The sequence below is a fragment of the Nerophis lumbriciformis genome, linkage group LG06, assembly GCF_033978685.3.
Source record: "Nerophis lumbriciformis linkage group LG06, RoL_Nlum_v2.1, whole genome shotgun sequence".
In the NCBI taxonomy this organism is placed as follows: Eukaryota; Metazoa; Chordata; class Actinopteri; order Syngnathiformes; family Syngnathidae; genus Nerophis; species Nerophis lumbriciformis.
In genome coordinates, this window is record NC_084553.2 from 36,917,732 (window position 1) to 36,939,346 (window position 21,615).

The 21,615-nt window shown below is 37.2% G+C and overlaps 1 protein-coding gene across 1 annotated transcript in view; it reads right to left on the bottom strand.

The window, feature by feature from the left end:
• csmd1a (CUB and Sushi multiple domains 1a) overlaps positions 1-21,615 on the bottom strand; it is a 1,090,750-nt gene that overhangs the window by 96,428 nt on the left and 972,707 nt on the right. The window contains exons 49-55 of the mRNA XM_061964242.1: positions 20,785-20,901; positions 12,410-12,481; positions 8,783-8,929; positions 6,550-6,738; positions 6,271-6,456; positions 2,462-2,659; positions 2,188-2,361 (exon numbers count right to left, since the gene is read on the bottom strand). Of these exons, the coding sequence (XP_061820226.1) occupies positions 2,188-2,361; positions 2,462-2,659; positions 6,271-6,456; positions 6,550-6,738; positions 8,783-8,929; positions 12,410-12,481; positions 20,785-20,901 (1,083 nt within the window). The remainder of the gene's footprint in view (positions 1-2,187; positions 2,362-2,461; positions 2,660-6,270; positions 6,457-6,549; positions 6,739-8,782; positions 8,930-12,409; positions 12,482-20,784; positions 20,902-21,615) is intronic.

A 21,615-nucleotide genomic window follows, 5' to 3' on the forward strand; every position in this document is an offset into this window, starting at 1 on the left:
CAGGGGTTCGGCGGAGGTCAAGACACACCCGACTCATCGTGTAAATAAAAACTTCTTCCCATCGGCGTATTACGGATACGGCAACAGCAGAAGTCAGACTGATTTGCAGGTGTTTAATTTGTTGTGAGTTTATGCACTATGTTGGTTTTGTTCATTGAACAAGGGGATGTTCATGCACGGTTCATTTTGTGCACCAGTAATAAAACATGGTAACACTTTAGTATGGGGAACATATTCACCATTAATTAGTTGCTTATAAACATGCAAATTAGTAACATATTGGCTCTTAACTAGTCATTATTAAGTACTTATTAATGCATTATAACACTTACCCTGACCCTCTAACCTTGGCCCAAACCCTCTAACCCTAACCCTAACCAAATAACTCTAAATTAAGTCTTTGTTACTTAGAATGTGTTCCCCTAGTGTCCAAAAAACTCTAAATTAAGTCTTTGTTACTTAGAATATGTTCCCCATACTAAAGTGTTACCAAAAACATATAACTTTGTCTTGAATTTGAAAAAAATATATATATATATTTTTCACTAAAGAAGGGTTCGGTGAATGCGCATATGCAACTGGTGGGGTTCGGTACCTCCAACAAGGTTAAGAACCACTGGTTTAGGCATTGTGAGGCATTCTAATAGCCTCTCATTTACTGCACATTCATGTTATTATGCGCCTACATGTGGCATTTGGTATATTTTCAAACAAGCAGGAGACATCTACCACTTTTTATGGGCATTTTAGAATCATTCGTGCAGTGCATTTACATTGACACCATTTTTTTTTTTTTTTTTTTTTTTTTTTACCGCTTAAGGTGCATTACAGTGAAGCTGAACTATTGTGCTCAAGACACAAACAAATATTACTTCATGAAGTTTTTTTTATCATATAGGATATATGTCAACAATACATATTTGTGAAAAACCTAAAATCTTAAAACAAATTACTAAATGACTCCAAAACGCATTAATTGAATTTGTATCAACCTTTTTAAGTTATAAAAGGATGTTGCTGAAAAGACGATGTGTCTAATTTGTTTTAAATCTCTGACCGTCCAAATATGTTCAAATGTACACATGTGACAGAGGATTATGTCTTTAAAACGCGAGCACTCCTCTTTCACAGTGTTATGAGAGTAGCGTATGTGTGTGTGTGGCCCTTTAATATGTGACAGCATGTGAGGTGACTGACGTCAGTGAGTGTGTGGGCGAGAGAGGTGAGGGAGCAGTAGAGGTGAGTGCGGGCAGGGGTTTGTGTTTTGGTGGATTTGCAACAAATCGCCGGACTCGTCATTGACCCTGGAGTCCGGAGCTGTGGAGACCCACTGCCGGGTAGAGTGAAGGGTGTTGCCCCCGAGGTACATCGGCCCTGGAGTGGGTCTCCACAGCTCCAGACTCCAGGGTCAATGACGAGTCCGGCGATTTGTTGCAAATTTGAACTTAATTGATGTCTGCACACAGCCAATCCACCAAAACACAAGCCCCTGCTCGCACTCACCTCTACTGCTCCCTCACCTCTCTCGCCCACACATTCACTGACGTCACTCACCTCACATGCTGTCACATATTAAAGGGCCACAAACACACATACGCTACTCTCATAACAACAGTCGTCTGTGGAACTGTGTCAGTTTGCTGAAATAGTGCTCCCAAAAAAATGTTGATAAAAAAAAGTTTAAGTTTAAGTGCCAATGATTGTCACACACACACACCAGGTGTGGTGAAATTATTCTCTGCATTTGACCCATCACCCTTGATCACCCCCTGGAGGTGAGGGGAGCAGTGAGCAGCAGCGGTGGCCGCGCCCTTGATGCTGAGTGCCAAGCAGGGAGGTAACGGGTCCCATTTTTATAGTCTTTGGTATGAACTCACAACCTACCAATCTCAGGGCATATATAAATTATATTGCACGTGCTAAATAATGAAATTTTTAATTTCTCCTCCCGGGATTTCTACATATTAAATGAGACAGAGACACAAAATGGATTGCACGCCTAATTCTGCTCACTTAACAGACCCAAACCACTTTGCACACGTTTAGTAGATCAACTTTGTGAGTGCTATCAAGTTTGGACATGTTTTAGTACACGCAAACATTTAGTAAATCAGGCCCTTCATTTTTAGTGGGAGCACTGCTTTTGTAGTATTTTTCACAAATACAACTTTAAATATTTAGACTTACCAAGACACCTGGTCTCTGAACCACTCCACAGCCCGTTGGCTCCGCATTCTCTGACATGTGATCCCACTAATGTGTAACCATGGTTACACATAAAAATCGCAGTAGCTCCAAATGTCGTCAGTGTGCCGAGTTTGGTGCCAAAGGGAGGAGAGGGAAGATCTCCACAGGACAAAACTACAAAGCAAAATCAGGACCAAAAAATGTCCCATTGATCATTTTCAATTTAATGACTAAAACCACAATAGGCTGTCAAGATGTTATTAATATAACTTACTCTTGCATGCAGCAGGGCCATCTGACCCCTCCCAAGTCCCGTTGGCAAGACAGCGCAGTGTCCGGTGTCCCACCCCAAAAGAGTATCCTGCTAAGCATTCCAGCATGACCACAGAACCAAACTCTCCCAGCGCACCAGACAGCAGGCGGTGGGTCATGTGATCTGACAAGGTGCCCTCAAGGCTCGGACAGTGGATGGCTGGGGAAAAACATGTAAGGTCAGAAGATGGGAATTAATGACACACATCAGTTCATGAATCAATCAACCAATCAATCAATCAAACTGTATCTGTACAGTACTTTTCATACATATAACATAACTATACAACTCAAATATAGTAAGATGATAAAACAAATCAATTAAATATACTAATATGATACAATTTAATAGGTAATATACATCAATATTACACAAATATGTAGTTAAAAACTTAACAAAATTATTTAAATTGGCTTGTGCTAAATAAAAGCTAATAAATACTAGATAAACACAGAATCCAAAAGATAATAGAAAATACGGGTGAAAAAAAAAAAATCGATTTTCGAATAAATTGTAAGTCTTACCTGTAATGATTCTTAATCAATTAAAAACATATATATATATATATATATATATATATATATATATATATATATATATATATATATATATATATATATATAAATATACACATATATATATATATATATATATATATATATATATATATATACATATATATATATATATACATATATACATATATATATATATATATATATATATATATATATATATATATATATATATATATATATATATATATATATATATATATATATATATATATATATATATATGTGTATATTTATATATATATATATATATATTAGGGATGTCCGATAATGGCTTTTTGCCGATATCCGATATCCCGATATTGTCCAACTCTTTAATTACCGATACCGATATCAACCGATACCTGGAATTAATTTGGACAACCAGGTATGGTGAAGATAAGGTACTTTTAAAAAAATAAAATAAGATAAAATAAGATAAATAAATTAAAAACATTTTCTTGAATAAAAAAGAAAGTAAAACAATATAAAAAGAGTTACTAGTAATTAATGAAAATTAGTAAAATTAACTGTTAAAGGTTAGCACTATTAGTGGACCAGCAGCACGCACAATCATGTGTGCTTACGGATTGTATCCCTTGCAGACTGTATTGATATATATTGACATATAATGTAGGAACCAGAATATTAATAACAGAAAGAAACAACCCTTTTGTGTGAATGAGTGTAAATGGGGGAGGAAGGTTTTTTGGGTTGGTGCACTAATAAACTAGTATCTTGTGTTTTTTATGTTGATTTAATATAAAAAAAATAAAATAAAAAAAAAACGATACCGATAATAGAAAAAAAAAACGATATCGATAATTTCCGATATTACATTTTAACACATTTATCGGCCGATATTATCCGTACATCTCTAATATATATATATATATATATATATTTGTATCTGTCCTGTAAAGACACTAAAGGGTGTTGTCAGGTGTTAATGTATATGTCCGTATCTGCTGTAGAGATTTACTTTAGAAAAAAGAAGTGTGGGATACTTTTCTTTTCTAAACTCCCTAATAGAAATGACAAAATAAAAAAATCCTTAATTAGGGTTAAAAAGGTGCTTGTTTTTAAAAATGGTAAGGTTCTCTGCAGCTGTTCCACAATTGGGGGGCATAATCATGGAATGAAGGAGGCAGTAGTATTGTTAGGATTAGTTTTAGAAACTGGAAGATGCCTGATTTTAGGGTTGGGGTTGGGGTTAGGGTTAATAAAAAATACACAGACAATAACACCAGTGACTGGGGAGCTTTTTTTATTCTAATGTAAAAAAACAGAATGTGAGGGAAGAGTCAAAGCAAAATATCAAGCAAACATGTAACCTTTGGTCAAAAAACATTAACATTAACAGCTGTGGCTGTAGGCAACCTCCGGATGTAGTTTTTATTGACTAATCTCAGACAAAATGGCAGCAGCTGTACTTGAAGTACCATGAGAAAATGTTAGCTGTGCTGTTTTTGTTAGCCGTCGGTGTGAAATGTATGCGTGCTGCACTTGCTGCACTGTTGATTATCAGTTGTATCATTGCTAACTGGGCAGTATAAACGTACTACTATTACTACAGGGCTTCCACTTAATGTCATTGAATGTGGCGCGCCGCCATGGCATTTTTGTTACCGCCACACCTTGAAAATAAAGTTGTTGTTTTTTACTTGAAAACAAATCAAAGTACTATAATATATTGTAGCCCCCAGAAGAAATCACACAAAGTCTGACGATATTTTTTACTTTAATTACCAATTTTATGATAACAAAACGGCACAATTCCAACAGGTGCAAACACTTTCGTCTCCGCTCTTCCCCAGACACACAACAACGCTTCCTCATTCTGCGGCAATCACCTTTCAGGCACGAACAATGTGTTTGCAAACATGGGAAAAACCAACATCAAATCCAAACCACACAAACATAATACATGAACATGGTCGTTACAATGTGAATTGATATATATAGCCTATTATTTGCGCACTATTGGACAAGTGATGTAATGAAAATTCGACTACCAAAAAAAAGACTTTGCATAACGAAAACCGCGCTGTAAATGTAAACAAAACGCATGCCATTATCTGGAGCTTTGTCAGCATGTCTGCAATGTGGACGTACTTTTAATATATCACAGATATACCCGCGGACAGCCATCTACAAATGTGCAAATGTTAAAAGGACAGTGGCGGCTTTTAAGAAGAGGAAGTCCAACTAGAGCAACAGCCTCTTTCTTCAGGGACATTGACGGACATAAGTATAGTCTCTAAACACGAGTACAGTCTATAATAACACCAGAAGAAGATGCTAGATTTGTTGCTAGTTGCTTTTAAGTAATTAAAAGTCTGTAAACACTTAAAAAAATCTCAACAAAGTACAAAAAGCAGCAACACAATTGATAATATGACAAAACAATATATAATAAAGATGTTAATACTAATGAATAATAACAGATTTGTTTTAAATTTGTGTATACATTTTTGAGCCTTTTAAAAAAAAAATCATATCATCATAGCGAAATATGCAAATTGCTCGATGACATCATGGTGACCACACCCATAACCACGCCCTCATCGCCACAGGTATCTTGGAAGTTAAGGGGAAACCCTGTGCTAGTGTTTTAATCATATTTTTGCTGTTATTTTTGTTGATGTTGCATTATATGTCATGAACTTGTGTTTTCATGTGTTTCGTGTTTCTTCCTGTCAAGCGGTCTATTTTTGTTCCACCTCCTGTTTTGGTTGTGTCTTGCAGTGATTTCACCACTGTTTCTGTGTACTGTTTGCCACACGTGCTCATGATTAGTGATCAGGGGACCCACCTGCCTCTGATCCCTAATCAGTCACATCTGGTTTGTTTGTTTATTGTGAGTAATGTTCTTGGTGTGTCTTTTGGTCTTTTTGCACATTAAAACAAATGTTTTTTTGCGTGTCGCTTCCCGTCTCTGCATCCTGGGATCATGCCAACTACCGCCATGCAAGTTGCTGATGTTATACTTGTTAATAAATGAACCTGCTGTGTTTTCCGATAATTTTTAGAATTAAACAGTAGTTATATATACAGTATATATAATGTCTTTTCAAATTTTGCAAATAACTGCCTTTCTCCAATTTTTGTCAGCTTACAAATTATACAGCTTACAAATAATAATTAACATTGATGTTATTGTCATTAAAAGCATTTAAAATAACAATGCCACATAGATAGAAGTATAATACTTACGGAGACATTTAGTGGGTGAGGCAGCATTACTCCAGCTGCCATCCTCTAAACATACAGTCGTCGCTGGAAGATTGGGGTCAAGGTGGTAACCATGGTTACATCGGTAGGTCACTTGACTGCCCACAGTATACTGGTTGACATGGAAGCTGCCATTGCCTGGTGATTGAGGGATCCCACAGGAGACGGCTGCCAATCATAATTAGAAGTGTTGGACGATGTATCGTAATGTCGATTTAGTTGATATGTGACGACAATGTACTGTAGAAGTATTTATATTACCTTGGCAAAATGGTGGCGGTGTGTCCCACTGGTAAAGACCATTGGGGTGAAGTCTACAGGTGCAATTCGTTGAGCCTACCAGACGGTAACCATGAATACAGTAGAACTGGAGTCGGCTACCTGGCTGGAGTTTGGTTCGGTTGACCACGCCCCCATTCACTGGGATATCAATGATACTACAGTACGCAGCTGAAAGGAAGACAAACAAAAGAAAGTAGACTTTTTATATTCTTACAGCATATATAATGTCTGTTGTATAACTTACATTCATTGCGGGGTGTGGGTGGAATGACTCAGAGAAAAACAGTGTCAGTAATCAACAATCTCATATGAAATATTTATCCTTCCTTGAAATATTCTTTATCAGCCGCTCTCAAATTATTCATTTGGCCTTTCGTCCTTCACTAGCATCATCTCCTTGAAAATACATCTGCTCTCTCTGCACCACAAATTTGATATCTCATTATAACACTCCTCTCTCCAGCGTTGTTCGGGGATAATGGCCCAATCTTTCAGTTGCTAATTAACAATAATGCTACAGGAACTACATTATGAAAGAACCATTCTAAAAGGAAGTCATATTTGAGATTTTAATTCGGGATGTCCAGTATTATTGGCCGATAATGTAATAAAAAGGTGACAGTGGATCATTCCGGTATCATTTTTTTGGGCCAAATAATGATATCAGCATACCGTAAAAAATGTGAGGTACTCCACAAAGCAACAAGCATGCTAGCTAGTACAGTTGAAAGGGGATTCATATGGCCCCGTTTGTGGCGGTTTACCTGACACATGAAGCATGACAAATTGGTGGGTTGCACTACTTTATCCAACACCTGCCAGCAGAGTGTTCAATATCTTAAAATGTGTTTTGTGGCAATTTCAACTTTGACCAGAGTGTCAGTTGTTATGCAGAGTGGCACTTTCCATCATGCTCAGCAGACTACATTGCAAAATGATTAACACCCCACATCCTCTCGGATTACTGGGAGATCCACCCAGTAATGGAGTCATATGACTCCCTTGCCTACTGTTTGTCCTCAGTCTGGCATTATTTCAAGGTTAGGCATTTTGATTGTAAATATGCAATTTGCAATGTAAAGCCCGGGTTGTGGTGAGGGGGGAATAAGGCATCTTCCTTCCATACTTTTTATTTAATATCACATCTCAGACAGCTTTACTCGGAGTCACACGCAGCGTTTGTATGCACCAAAACAATGAAAATAAGCTATCGACAGTGCTTAAAAAACCTACACAGTTGTACCCAGTTAAAATGGAGACAACAAGAAGCAACATGAGAAAATACATCTGAAAAAGTTAGGCATAGGATTTTTCTCCTGTGGCACAACACATGTCCATTGTGCATTTTGAATACAATAATCATTGGAAAAGTCTCCACAATGGCACAAAGTCTTTGCACAAACATAGGGAATTCAATTGATTGGGAATTCATTTTTGTGTGCGCACTATATACGGGTCAGTTTTATTTTGATCCCGTTCAAATCGGTGTGTTCAAAATAAGCTATCGACAGTGCTTATAAAACCTAAAAGTACACAAGAGCAAAGACCAGTATTGCTTTCTTCAATTTTGACAGAAATACACCATGTCCTTCGTCATAGATGCAATGCTATTCAAAAGACAGTTAACGGTTACAAACTGTATGTTGAGTGACCTTATTATTGGAACTTTTTTTTTTTTTCAATAAAAGTTATAGTACATGAGGTTACACCATATATAACTGGCATGTTTAATGCATTTCTATTTAAACAAAATATTTATCATTGTGGTTTTACAGTAGAGAAGGGCTTCATAGGGCCGCATCCCTCAATTTCTAATGCAGTTTGCTGAAAATGATGGACACTGCCACTCTACATAGCAACGGACGCTGTGGTCAAAGTTGGAATTGCCACAAAAAACACTCTACTGCCCTCTGGCGGCTAAAGTGGAGAGTGCACCCGCCAACGTTTCATGTGTCAGGTAAACCACAACAAATGGGGCCATATGAATCCCCTTCCCTACTGTAGTTGCGTGGGTGAAGGATAGCATTGTACCTGTCCAACACAATGCATTTCAAGTTAATCTAGCAAACATTGTAGTGATGTGTTAGAGGAGAGTGCACTGTTTCGTTTGTAGTGTAGTTGTATAATACTGTATGTACTAATGTACTGTATGTACTTATATACAGCATGTACCTGAGTATCTTATCTTGAATCCTTTTTTGTTAGCATGTACCTGAGTATCTTATCTTGAATCCTTTTTTGTTGGTCGCGTGGTCAGTGGACCAGCGTAGGTAAAGTTGATTGGTTTTAGAGGTGAAGTTGAGCTGAGATGAGTGGTTTCCACTGAGAGCCACAAGCAAAGGGCTCTGTCCTGAAGATCCTGCAGGGAACGCATAAATAAAACATTGTGAAACGATGCTTGGAGGCATAGATAATCTTACAATTCGGACCGCATGGATAACTGCATAATTTATTTATTTTTCCTACTGTGTACAGTATCTTTTTCCATTATTCTTGTAATCCTCTAATAATACCTGTGTAGGAATGTGCAAAGGTTGCAAGCTTGACAATAAGGAAGTGTAAGTAAGACATTCTAAATGGAATGTTTATATTTTTGAGGTAGTGTATGTCAGGGGTCCCCAACCTTTTTTGCACCAGGGACCGGTTTAATGTAGGCATTATTTTTACGGACCGGCCTTCCACGTGTGGCAGAAAGATATAGCAAACAAGTGCATGAAAAATGAATACATGAAAAAACTCACCATAACATTGACTTAGTGGGAGCCCCTGGTCTTTTCCCTTTGCAAAAAAGCTCTCCATAGACTTTTTTTTTTGCTAATTTTTGCTAGTAGTAGGCTTTGTTTTGGCTTTAGTATCTGATGGGTATAGGTCAGGGGTCGGCAAGCCAAAATGTTGAAAGAGCCATATTGGACCAAAAATACAAAAACAAATATGTCTGGAGCCGCAAAAAATTAAAAGCCATATTACATACAGATAGTGTGTCATGCGATATAAATTTAATTAAGATGACTTAAAGGAAACTAAATGACCTCAAATATACCTACAAATGAGGCATAACGATGCAATATGTACATATAGCTAGCCTAAATAGCATGTTAGCAACAATTAGCTTGCAGTCATGCAGTGACCAAATATGTATGATTAGCACTCCACACAAGTCAATAACATCAACAAAACTCACTTTTGTGCATTCATGCACAACGTTAAAAGTTTGATGGACAAAATGAGACAGAAAAAGAAGTGGCATAAAACACGTCCTAGAAAGTCGGAGAAAGTTATACATGTAAACAAACTACGGTGAGTTCAAGGACCGCCAAAATGAGTAGGACAAAACGGCGCTCGCCAAATACTCGAATCAGTGAAGCATGTTTAATATAAACAGTGTGATTTATAACAATTAGGGAGGTTTGTGTCATGTTTGTCCTCCTACAGAAACCATATTAAAACAAAAAATATATTTTTTTCCCCTCATCTTTTTCCATTTTTCATACATTTTTGAAAAAGCTCCAGAGAGCCACTAGGGCAGCGCTAAAGAGCCGCATGCGGCTCTAGAGCAGCGGGTTGCCGACCCCTGGTATAGGTGATGCATCACATTCAAGGACAAGAGCATGGGTATATAATCAAGATAGAAATGCTTGCCATTAGTTCCAATATATTTCTATTTCCATTCTAAAAGTTATGTATTCATATTTTGTGCAATATTTCATACGTATAATATACACTAATGTTAGCTTTTTCTGGTCCAATTTTCCATGCGGAAATGCATCTGTTGTTGATAAGTACTTGTGTAATAGGACTACGTGCAATAATATCAGCACTTTAACTTACCAGGCCAAAGAGGATGTGTATTTTCTAACTTCAGAACAATTATTATATGCAACAATTTAGCACTTCTCCATTTGAACTACTATGGTCACTTTGTTTCTGATCTGCCCTGATCTAAGGTCTTCAACCTGCCGCAGACTGCAGATGGAACCCAGCTTTTGGCTACGATTTGGCACCTTCAGATTCTATATATTTATTAATGTGCATTGTCCCATGTAACAAAGATGTAACAAATATATCACATGGCGACTTCCTATCAGGAGTTGTATAATACATCTATGATCTATGATCAAGCTTATTGGTGTGTCTAGTGGGACTGGCGAAAGTTAAGTATGAGAAAATGTGGTCAGTTATACATTATTTAATGTCTCTTTGAGGCCCGGTAGCAAATGTGGCACAGACCTTATGTCTGGATGTTGAAGAGGACTGCATAGCCTCTTCAACATCCAATCTCACTGTCAAATATGCCGACGACACCACGGTGCTTGGGCTCATCAGTAATAATGATGAGACAGCATACAATGCAGAGGTGCAACGGCTGGCTTCATGGTGTGCTAACAATAACTTGGTTCTTAACACTAACAAAACCAAAGAACTAATTGTAGACTTCCGCAGGAAAGGGCAGAACAAACACCCTCCACTTTTAATTAATAACAATCTCGTAGAAAGGGTCAAGGATTTCAAATTCTTAGGGGTGAACATAACAGAAGATCTATGCTGGAACATTAACACTGCTCCTACAGGCGGAAAGGCCCAACAACGTCTTTTTTTTTTGAAGAAACTAAAATGCGCAAACATTTCGCAGAAATCAATGGTCAACTTTTACAACTGTGCCATCAGCAGTGTCCTCACTTACGGATTTTTAGTGTGGTTTGCTAGCTTAACCAACAGGCCCTCCAGCGAGTGGTTAAAGCGGCGGGGAAAATTACAAGGACGATACTCCCAGAGATGAGTGCCATGTACACAACTCGCTGCCGAAAGCGAGTACACAACATCCTGAAGGACATATACCACCCAGCACATGGCCTCTTCAACCTGCTACCCTCTGGAAGGAGGTATAGATCGATTCGCGCCAGGACCACCAGAATGTCTCACAGTCTGTATCCCCAGGCTGTGAGACTGCTAAATGAACAGCCTGCCCCTTTGCTGCCCCGGACCATCTTATTACCTCACTCTTCACCACTTCAATAATTGTGCTCTGGACATTGCATTGCTGCAACATCAACGTAACACCCATCAGACATCTGACTGTTCCCACCCCCACGTCCCTCTTATCGCCATCTTCCTGACAATGCTAAAATGCTAAAATGTAAACTATTGTCAACCTGCACATCAATGCAGTTTCTATGCCGCTGGACAAGGCTCAAACAAAATCTTGTTGTTCATGTATGACTTAAGTGTTATTATGACAATAAAGGAATTGATTGATTGATTGATTGACCGGTGCCGGTCCCCGGACCGGTGGTTGGGGACCACTGCTGTATGTAACTTAGCCTGAGACACTAAGTTTTTGTTGTCATCAATCACATGACAAGTGCATTAGGGGCTGTTTTAGAAACTGTTGTCATTAAAAAGTTGGATATGTGCATATCTGTGTCTTGATACTCCTGCCTACAAACAAAACAGTTTCAATCTTATGTAAATATGGTTAAATTAATACATGCCTTACTTTTAATGTGTTACCATAGTTGTTAAGAAGCTTTAGGATAGAGAGGAGATAGTGTTTTCTTTTGAACCTCTCCAAACATTGTTAGCTTTTAAAGTAACTTCCTGAACACAAACTTCTACAAACCATTGTAAAGTAGCACACAAACGCACAATCCACACAAATATGTTCTGCAAACTTTCACATTTACTCTTTTGTAACAGATTGTGACATCCTGGAGGGAAATTATGTATACTGAAAATGAAAATGCTGTGCATCTTATTAACAGTGATGTTTTTTTTAAATAAACAACAAAGGAGTTAAGGAAGCATACAAGTGTGTGTGTGCCTGTGTGTGGGCTTTGCTTACCATCGAAGATTTCTAGCTCATCAAACTGTTTCTCACTGTGGAACATCTCAACATAGATACTGATGGTGTACCCTGGGAGACAAGATGGAACACGTTTCAGTCATATTCAGTCAGGCACTTCACGAAGTGCACTCACACAATCAAATGTGAATGTATGATTCTGCCTTTACAGAGATAATACTATTCAGCATTGCTGAAGCACTAAATAGCCATACGTTAATTATTTTAGCTCTGGCTTGGAATGTCACTTCAAATTTGACAAGTTAACTCAAGCTATATTAAACATTGTAAATGCTGCAATTACAAAGATTATGAGAGAGAGGGAAGGAACACTTATTATCATTGTATGATTAATGTTTCATTATTTGAAGGATGAATACATACTTTTTTTCAAATTACAATGTCTTGATTTTGGGGCTGCAATAAACAATTATTTCTTGAATCGATAAATATATCGATTATTTTTTAATGAATCTATAGATTTAATTTATTTTTGTATCAAATAGTTTTTTAGTGTAGTGATACAACAACTTATTTGAATTAATTCCTCCCAAAAAAACATATTCTTGTATGAAGAAACATTAAATGCATGAAATGAAATGACATGATATCAAATGCTATATTACAAGTCGTTTTCGTTCCTCTGCTATCCTGGAGAATTGCCCTTGATGCATTTTTAAGTGCTTGTGCATTACAGTGTGTTGCTGTATAAAGTCATTTGTAATTTGCTGTTCAAAGAGAACCTCAAAGGCTCATTTTCTATGTCCGTATCTAAGGGTTTTCTAGTTTGGGTTTGATGCTGCAAATTCCCATACCAATTATCCAAAAGCGAGATCAGCTGATACTCGCACATGAATTAAAGGAGTAATATTAGGATTTTTTAAATTTATTTTTAAAACACTTCATTTTGTTCTACGTAACATGTAATGATGGTTCTTTGGTGAAAAATGTGCAGAAATATATTTTTGCTCCCATTGAAAACAACTGATTTTGAGAAAAAGAGTTGTTAGATGCAAAATAACCGCTCCTCACCATGCCCCCTCACGGTGAGTCTGCATTTGCCCTCGCTCAGCAGAAATGTTTCTTGCTTTTATCATGCACTTTGGGCATCGATGACCGGCACCAGCCATCTGTTTTGAGTGACTTTTATCACAACACAACATCCCAGATGATATAACGAGATTAACGGGCTCACCGTGTTTTATTGTAAGAAGAATATGCGTGGGGTGAGAGAAAAGAAGCAAAAGCCAGCCAAGCTGAAGATCTGTCAGTAAACACTAAATTAAACTTCTACAGAGTCTTTCTCTCCCCAATGCTAAATTCTGGACGTATCCATATGTATTTTGACAGTAAAATGTTTTTCTATTCTATATCATGTTAATACTTGCACTGCTGCTGATTTGAACACTTGTAAACAATGGAGGCTCAAGACGGCTATACAGTAAACCACCCTACGAGTGGCATCGCAAACGCAACAACAGATTATAATACGAACTGATCCATCACCAAACACAGTTGGCACTGATCCAATTAAAATTAGTTTTTAGGAAAATCATTCTTTATTTTGCCGGATGACGGTAATACTATTGTCCCACATTAGAAGGCTAAGCTTGCTACACAACAACTTGAGCTAACATTGCTAACATATCGTTCTAACCTAATGTTATTACTTGCCGTTTTATTGTCTCCTCCATTGCAATAAATTGTAGTCCCACTGTAAGCCATTAAAAGCAGTTTTTCTGAAAATCCATCTTTTTGTGAAAGTTTGTGGGAAGCATGATTGTTCTTAGAACACACTCAAAGCAATTTCTTCCGAGTTGAAGACGCAATGCCACAAATCATATGAGCCAAAAGTAAGGTATGTTTTACTTTAAATGAGGCTGAAAGTTTGTGTAGTGACTTGTGCTGGTCAAAACAACCAAGAATCGAGCATTTTCGGTCCTTGTGTCATTCCTTGATCGTACCTCGTTTGGACTGCAAATTCTCGAAACAAATAGTTTTTTATTGCGGGCTTACACAAATACCTTTAGGTAAGCCTTTACCATCTATAGAGAGTTACATGTGGCAAAACGTCACAAAAAGAGCAAATTCCAAACGAGTGTGTGAAGGAAGGCAAGATTTTGTATAAATATCTCCACAATACCTTCAAATTTTCTGAACTCATGCATATCCCAAATACACAAAAACTGGTACTATTAGGCAAGAAAAGTTGGTTTTGCATGATAGGTCCCCTTTAGCTGTACATGTTATTATTTATTTATTATAAGAGCTATTGACTATATGATCTGAAAAAAGTAACCATAGAATAAACTTGGGTACTTTTTGGTAAAGGAACTAGTAGCTACTACACATTTTGGTACTGATCCAAAACCATGTAATTACATATTGGACACACAACTGACACAAATACATTTTACTTTTAATACATTTAATACCACTCAATGATTTGGCTTTTTTTTTAATCACAACTACCAGAAAAAACATGGAGGCACAGCAACAAAATCCACAAAAAGTTTAAACCAGGGGTGTTTAGCTCATTTTTATTGAGGTCCACATCACAATTATCCCTGCCCTCAGAGGGCCACATGTAACAGTGAATATATATGAAAATAAACGCATAATAGTCTTCTCACACAATTTGCAAAGGCAAATGTTTTTTGATTAATATATTTTTATAGACTGATGATGATCCTTTGAAATCTTAAGTCAAGATGACAAGCAGATGTTTAAATGTTTATTTTTGATAACCATTTTATGCTGAAATTGAAAGAACACATGCATTTAAGCAAGAAAGTGCTTTTGTATTTCAAACCTTTCGCAGGTCACATAATTACATAGTGAGCCTCATAAAACGGCACAGGGGGACACATACAGACGATGTGGTGGGCCTCATGCGGACCACATAAAATATCTTGGCGGGATACATAAAATGATGTGCCGGTCAAAAAAAAATGGAGAAGGCCACAATAAAATTACATGGCAGACCACAAAAATGATGTGATGGGGCACATTACAATGATGTGGTGGGCCACATTAAATGATGTGGCAGCACATCAAGTGATGTGGCCAAATATAAGGATATGTGATTTGGACCCCGGGCCTTGTGTTTGACACATGTGCTTTAAACAATTTTACTAATCTCTTTTGTTTCATACAACTGTTTAACCAATGTAATGCAAACTCTACCTGTCTCCAGGGACTTATTACCTGAATTTTTAAACATTCTCTGTTACTCTAACACAGTGATTCTTAAATATATTCAATTACGCCCCCCGCCCCCCTTACCTCTGCATAACATTGTATGCTTATTAAAGGCCTACTGAAATGAATTTTTTTTATTTAAACGGGGATAGCAGATCCATTCTATGTGTCAAACTTGATCATTTCGGGATATTGCCATAATTCTGCTGAAAGGATTTAATAGAGAACATCGACGATAAAGTTCGCAACTTTTTGTCGCTGATAAAAAAAAGTCTTGCCTGTACCGGAAGCAGAGGTGGGTAGAGTAGCCAGAAATTGTACTCAAGTAAGAGTACTGTTACTTTAGAGATTTATTACTCAAGTAAAAGTAAGGAGTAGTCACCCAAATATTTACTTGAGTAAAAGTAAAAAGTATGTTGTGAAAAAACTACTCAAGTACTGAGGTACTGATGAGTAACATACACACTCATATATATATATATATATATATATATATATATATATATATATATATATATATATATATATATATATATATATATATATACACATACATACATACATATACATTGATGTATACAGTATATAATTTATATGTATTTATTTAGCTGTTTTTGTTTACATGTTAAAGGTGTTTTAATGAATATACATGCATGTTTAACATATAGATTCCTTTCTTTCATGAAGACAAGAATATAAGTTGGTGTATTACCTGATTCTGATGACTTGCGTTGATTGTAATCAGACAGTAGTGATAACGTCCACGTTTTCAAATGGAGAAGAAAAGTTCCTCCTTTTTGTCTAATACCACATGAAAGTGGTGGGTTTTTGGCATTTTATTTGTCCAGCTTCCATATTCGTTTTTATACACTTTACAAGAAATATATTGGCGTCAAACTCCGTAGCTTGCTAGCTTGTTTGCGCTGGCTTTCGGAGACTCTTGTTTTGAAAGCGCAGGCGAGATGGAGCGGCACTTTTATTGTGAAGACAGGAACGTCCTCATGTGCGGTCAGTCTTTAAGCTTTTGACGGGATGTACGGTTGAAATAAAAAAGTATCTTTTTTCCTTCACACTTTTGATTGATTGATTGAAACTTTTATTAGTAGATTGCACAGTACAGTACACATTCCGTACAATTGACCACTAAATGGTAACACCCAAATAAGTTTTTCAACTTGTTTAAGTCAGGTCATGTGACCACCTGGCTCTGTTTGATTGGTCCAACGTCACCAGTGACTGCATCTGATTGGTGGAACGAAGTGAAACGTCACCAGTAAGGCGGGCACTTTGAAGGTCTGTCTGACAGACCAAAACAAACAAAGCGTGCATAAACAGATCGATAAAAATTAGTAGCGAGTAGCGAGCTGAATGTAGATAAAAGTAGCGGAGTAAAAGTAGCGTTCCTTCTCTATAAATATACTTAAGTAAAAGTAAAAGTATGTTGCATTAAAACTACTCTTAGAAGTACAATTTATCCCAAAAGTTACTCAAGTAGATGTAACGGAGTAAATGTAGCGCGTTACTACCCACCTCTGACCGGAAGTAGCGTGACGTCACAAGTTGAAAGTCTTACATTTCCCCATTGTTTACACCAGCAGCGAGAGCGATTCGGACCGAGAAAGCGACGATTACCCCATTAATTTGAGCGAGGATGAAAGATTTGTGGATGAAAAACATGAGAGTGAAGGACTAGAGTGCAGTGCTGGACGTATCTTTTTTCGCTCTGACCGTAACTTAGGTACAAGGGCTCATTGGATTCCACACTCTCTCCTTTTTCTATTGTGGATCACGGATTTGTATTTTAAACCACCTCGGATACTCTATCCTCTTGAAAATGAGAGTCGAGAACGCGAAATGATCATTCACAGTGACTTTTATCTCCACGACAATACATCAGCGAAGCACTTTAGCTACGGAGCTAACGTGATAGCATCGTGCTTAACTGCAGATAGAAACAAAAGAAATAAGCCCCTGACTGGAAGGATAGACAGAATATCAACAATACTACCAAACTCTGGACCTGTAACCACACGGTTAATGCTGTACCGCCTGACAAAGCCTAGCAATGCTGTTGCTAACGACGCCATTGAAGCTGACTTAGCTACGGGACCTCAATAGAGCTATGCTAATAACATTAGCTCTCCACCTACGCCAGCTCTCATCTGCTCATCAACACCGAAGCTCACCTGCGTTCCAGCGATCGACGGCGCGACGAAGGACTTCACCCGATCATCGATGCGGTCGGTGGCTAGCGTCGGATAGCGTGTCTTCTATCCAAGTCAAAGTCCTCCTGGTTGTGTTGCTGTAGCCAGACGCTAATACACCGATCGCACCTACAGGTATCTTCTTTGCAGTCTCCATTGTTCATTAAATAAATTGCAAAAGATTCACTAACACAGATGTCCAGAATACTGTGGAATTTAGCGATGAAAAAAGACGATTTAAGCTGGCGACCGACCTATTCCAAAATGTCTGATTCAACTACTGACGTCACGCGCATACGTCATCATACCTAGACGTTTTCAACTGGAAGTTTCCCGGGAAATTTAAAATTGCACTTTATAAGTTAACCCGGCCGTATTGGCATGTGTTGCAATGTTAAGATTTCATCATTGATGTATAAACTATCAGACTGCGTGGTCGGTAGTAGTGGGTTTCAGTAGGCCTTGAACATTAAATGAAACAACACACTGGTCTTTCCTTATAACCCACCATGGTTACAGTGAAGCTAAGAGCTACATACACTTCAACATATTCTGGTACGGCAAAAAAAGCATGTTCCCCGAGGTCACACGCACCCCCCTGGCACAACTGATTACTACATGTAAGACAAACATTTTATATTTGTGGTTATCATAAGGATATGTGTTTAAAATTATTTAAGCCTTTATCGTGTCCAAAAAATTAAAGAGTTGGCCATTTCTATGGTATTAATTATAAAAGACTCAACCGATGTTGAGGTGCTAAATACTATTTCCTGTTTAGAAGCTACATACAGTATTAACTGTTCAAACACATAAAAAATATTATTAAAGTGTTTGTTTGTATTCATTAAATCAATGTATTTTTGATTGCCAAAAAGCGATGTATAGTAGTATTTTGATATTTACACCTGTCATCTGTGCACACATTACTAGAATAACCTTAGGAGATGCACAGGTGACATGTGTCAATATCAAAATATTACTTTTGAATCACTAAGATGTTTAGGGTTGATTTCAGCTTTTTAAAGGGTAATTCAACACGTAAACAGTACAGTATATTTACTTCATTATCATATATGTAACTTTCTTAAATGAATACATTCAAACACAGTATTAATATTTATTATGTCCTTGAACACAGAACAATTAATATTGTATGTAGCTTCTAAACAAGAAAGAGGTTTTAGATCAATAACAGTCCTTTACAATCTCATTATTAACACAGAAATGGCCAACTCTGTCATTTTTGGGACACGATAAAGGCTTAAATAATTTCAAACACATATTCTTACGATGATCACAACTATTTAGTTAGTAAACTGTTGTGGACAGAAGAAGCCCGAAAGCGATACACGCTTTGGCGATGCAGCGTTGGGAATCCATTTTTGACATGGAATCAGTTTTTGGCGCAAAATTGATTGCAGCAAATAATACATTTGACTTAGAGTTGTATAGATGCACAATCAATGACTCGCCTGCTGATGACAGCATAGTAGTAAACAATGAAATGTGTCCTGTTCACTTTTCTAGGTGTGCACGTGTTACATATTTAAAGCCAGACATTTAGGTTTTGGCGCTGACTTCCTTATCTCGCAAGGAAATAATCTAATTGACTGTTGTTCATCACTAACTCCCACACCTCTTTCAGAGTACGCCATTAAAGAGCTGTGATTGGATATATTCCGAATTTGTCCCACCCATTGACTAGATGAAATTACATATGATCGGATTTTGTTTATGTCAACATTATTGTCTTGTGTTTAGACTTTAACTAACATGTCAGTTACCTGTTCTATCGTCTACATCAAAGTGCCTTTGCTTTGATTACTGATCATCTTTGTTTTACCTGCTCCAATGTAAAAAACAAAAATAAATAAATGAAATAAAATAAACAGCTTTCAGGCTAGGGCCTGGATCTGGACCAAGCTGCAAGGTATGAGCTCCAGGTGATAATGTTTTGTAATCAGCACTGAAAGGCAGTGATTGGCATCTGGTGATCACACACTTCATCAAGAATTGACAAATATAGATCGGTGACTGATTGATTGGAACACTACTAGTGCCATCTTTTCTTGACGCAGGGTACATAATGCAACGAATCGTCCCAGCCCTACCTGATTCTAGTGAGGTTAGTACCCAGTCATAGCCATAAATGTAACTGTATTAACATTCAGCATAAAATATTATTTTGGGATTTCAGTTTTCTGCCTTGGTTTCCTCATTTTCTGAATTTGGCCAAATAATTTAGATTTCGGTGCATTCCTAAACAAAAAAGTATTCATAATAGTGTTGTTCCGATACCAATATTTTGATACTTTTCAATACTTTCTAAATAAAGGGGACTACAACAAATTGCATTATTGGCTTTATTTGAACAAAAAAATCTTAGGGTACATTAAACATATGTTTCCTATTGCAAGTTTGTCCTTAAATAAAATATTGAACACACCAGACAACTTGTATTTTATTAGTAAGTAAGCATCAAAGGCTCCTAATTTAGCTGCTGACGTATGCAGTAACTTATTGTGTCATTTATCATTCTTTTATTTTGTCAAAATTATTAAGGACAAGTGGTAGAAAATTAATTATTAATCTACTTATTCATTTACTGTTAATATCTGCTTACTTTCTCTTTTAACATGTTCTATCTACACTTCTGTTAAAATGTAATAATCACTTATTCTTCTGTTGTTTGATACTTTACATTAGTTTTGAATGATACCACATATTTGGGTATCAATCCGATACCAAGTTGTTACAGGATCATACATTGGTCATATTCAAAGTCCTCATGTGTCCAGGGACATATTTCCTGAGATTATAAACATAAAATACATTTTAAGTACCGCGGACCGGTACTTTTCAGAGGCGGTATAGTACCGAAAATGATTCATTAGTATCGCGGTACTATACTAATACCTAATTCATAAAAGGATATATTGCATACAGTTTCAGTGACACCAACTGTACCTGGAAGCATTCGCAGCAGCCAAGAGCAGGTTTGGCTGTTGGGGTAGTTAGCAGGGAACATTGGACTCAGTATGACCCCTGAAGATGAAAATCGTTCCTCATTGGCAGGACACTGAGCTGGAGGAGATATGGTAAGAAAGCACAAGCATGTTTTAATTGCAAGCCTTATGACTGGTAAAAACGTCTGTGAGTTTTCCTGAGCATCTTTCCACTTCATCCAAGGCTGTTTTCTTGTTTATCTGCTCACTCTGAATACCAACGCCTACTCACGCTGATGTTTCCTAATGTTTTCTAATTGGTGATGATCAGAAAAGTGCGTGCGGGCAGTGTTCTGGAGCCATTCGTCAGAAGTACACAGCATATCTCCTCAATTCTCTCAGTGAGAGAGTTAGTCTGAATAGGTACTTTGGTTGCATGTGATGTACCAATGCCCCCTTTCAGGCTTTTTAACACAATAGGCAGGGCTATGGTGAAGGCTGAGCTTCCAATCAGCTCTTCAGTTACAGGAGAAGCGACAACAAGGACACATGCCAGTGCTGAAATAACACAAACTGAAGGAAATTAATTCCCAGAGTTGATGATAAACTTTTACTTACAAAAAAGGTTAAGTATTTCTTTGGGGGCGCCTTTTGAAACTTGATTGATAAACACCGATAGAAAAGTAGAAAATATTAGATTTAGCAGGATTGATATCTTAAAATGTTCTTGTAAGTGTTAGAAAAGGAAAATCTGCGTAATTTTGACAAACTTGCTCCAGTTCACCCAGGAACCTAATGAGAATAAGCAGTATAAAAAAATGATTTGATGGATGGTTCAGAAGTCCCAACAGAT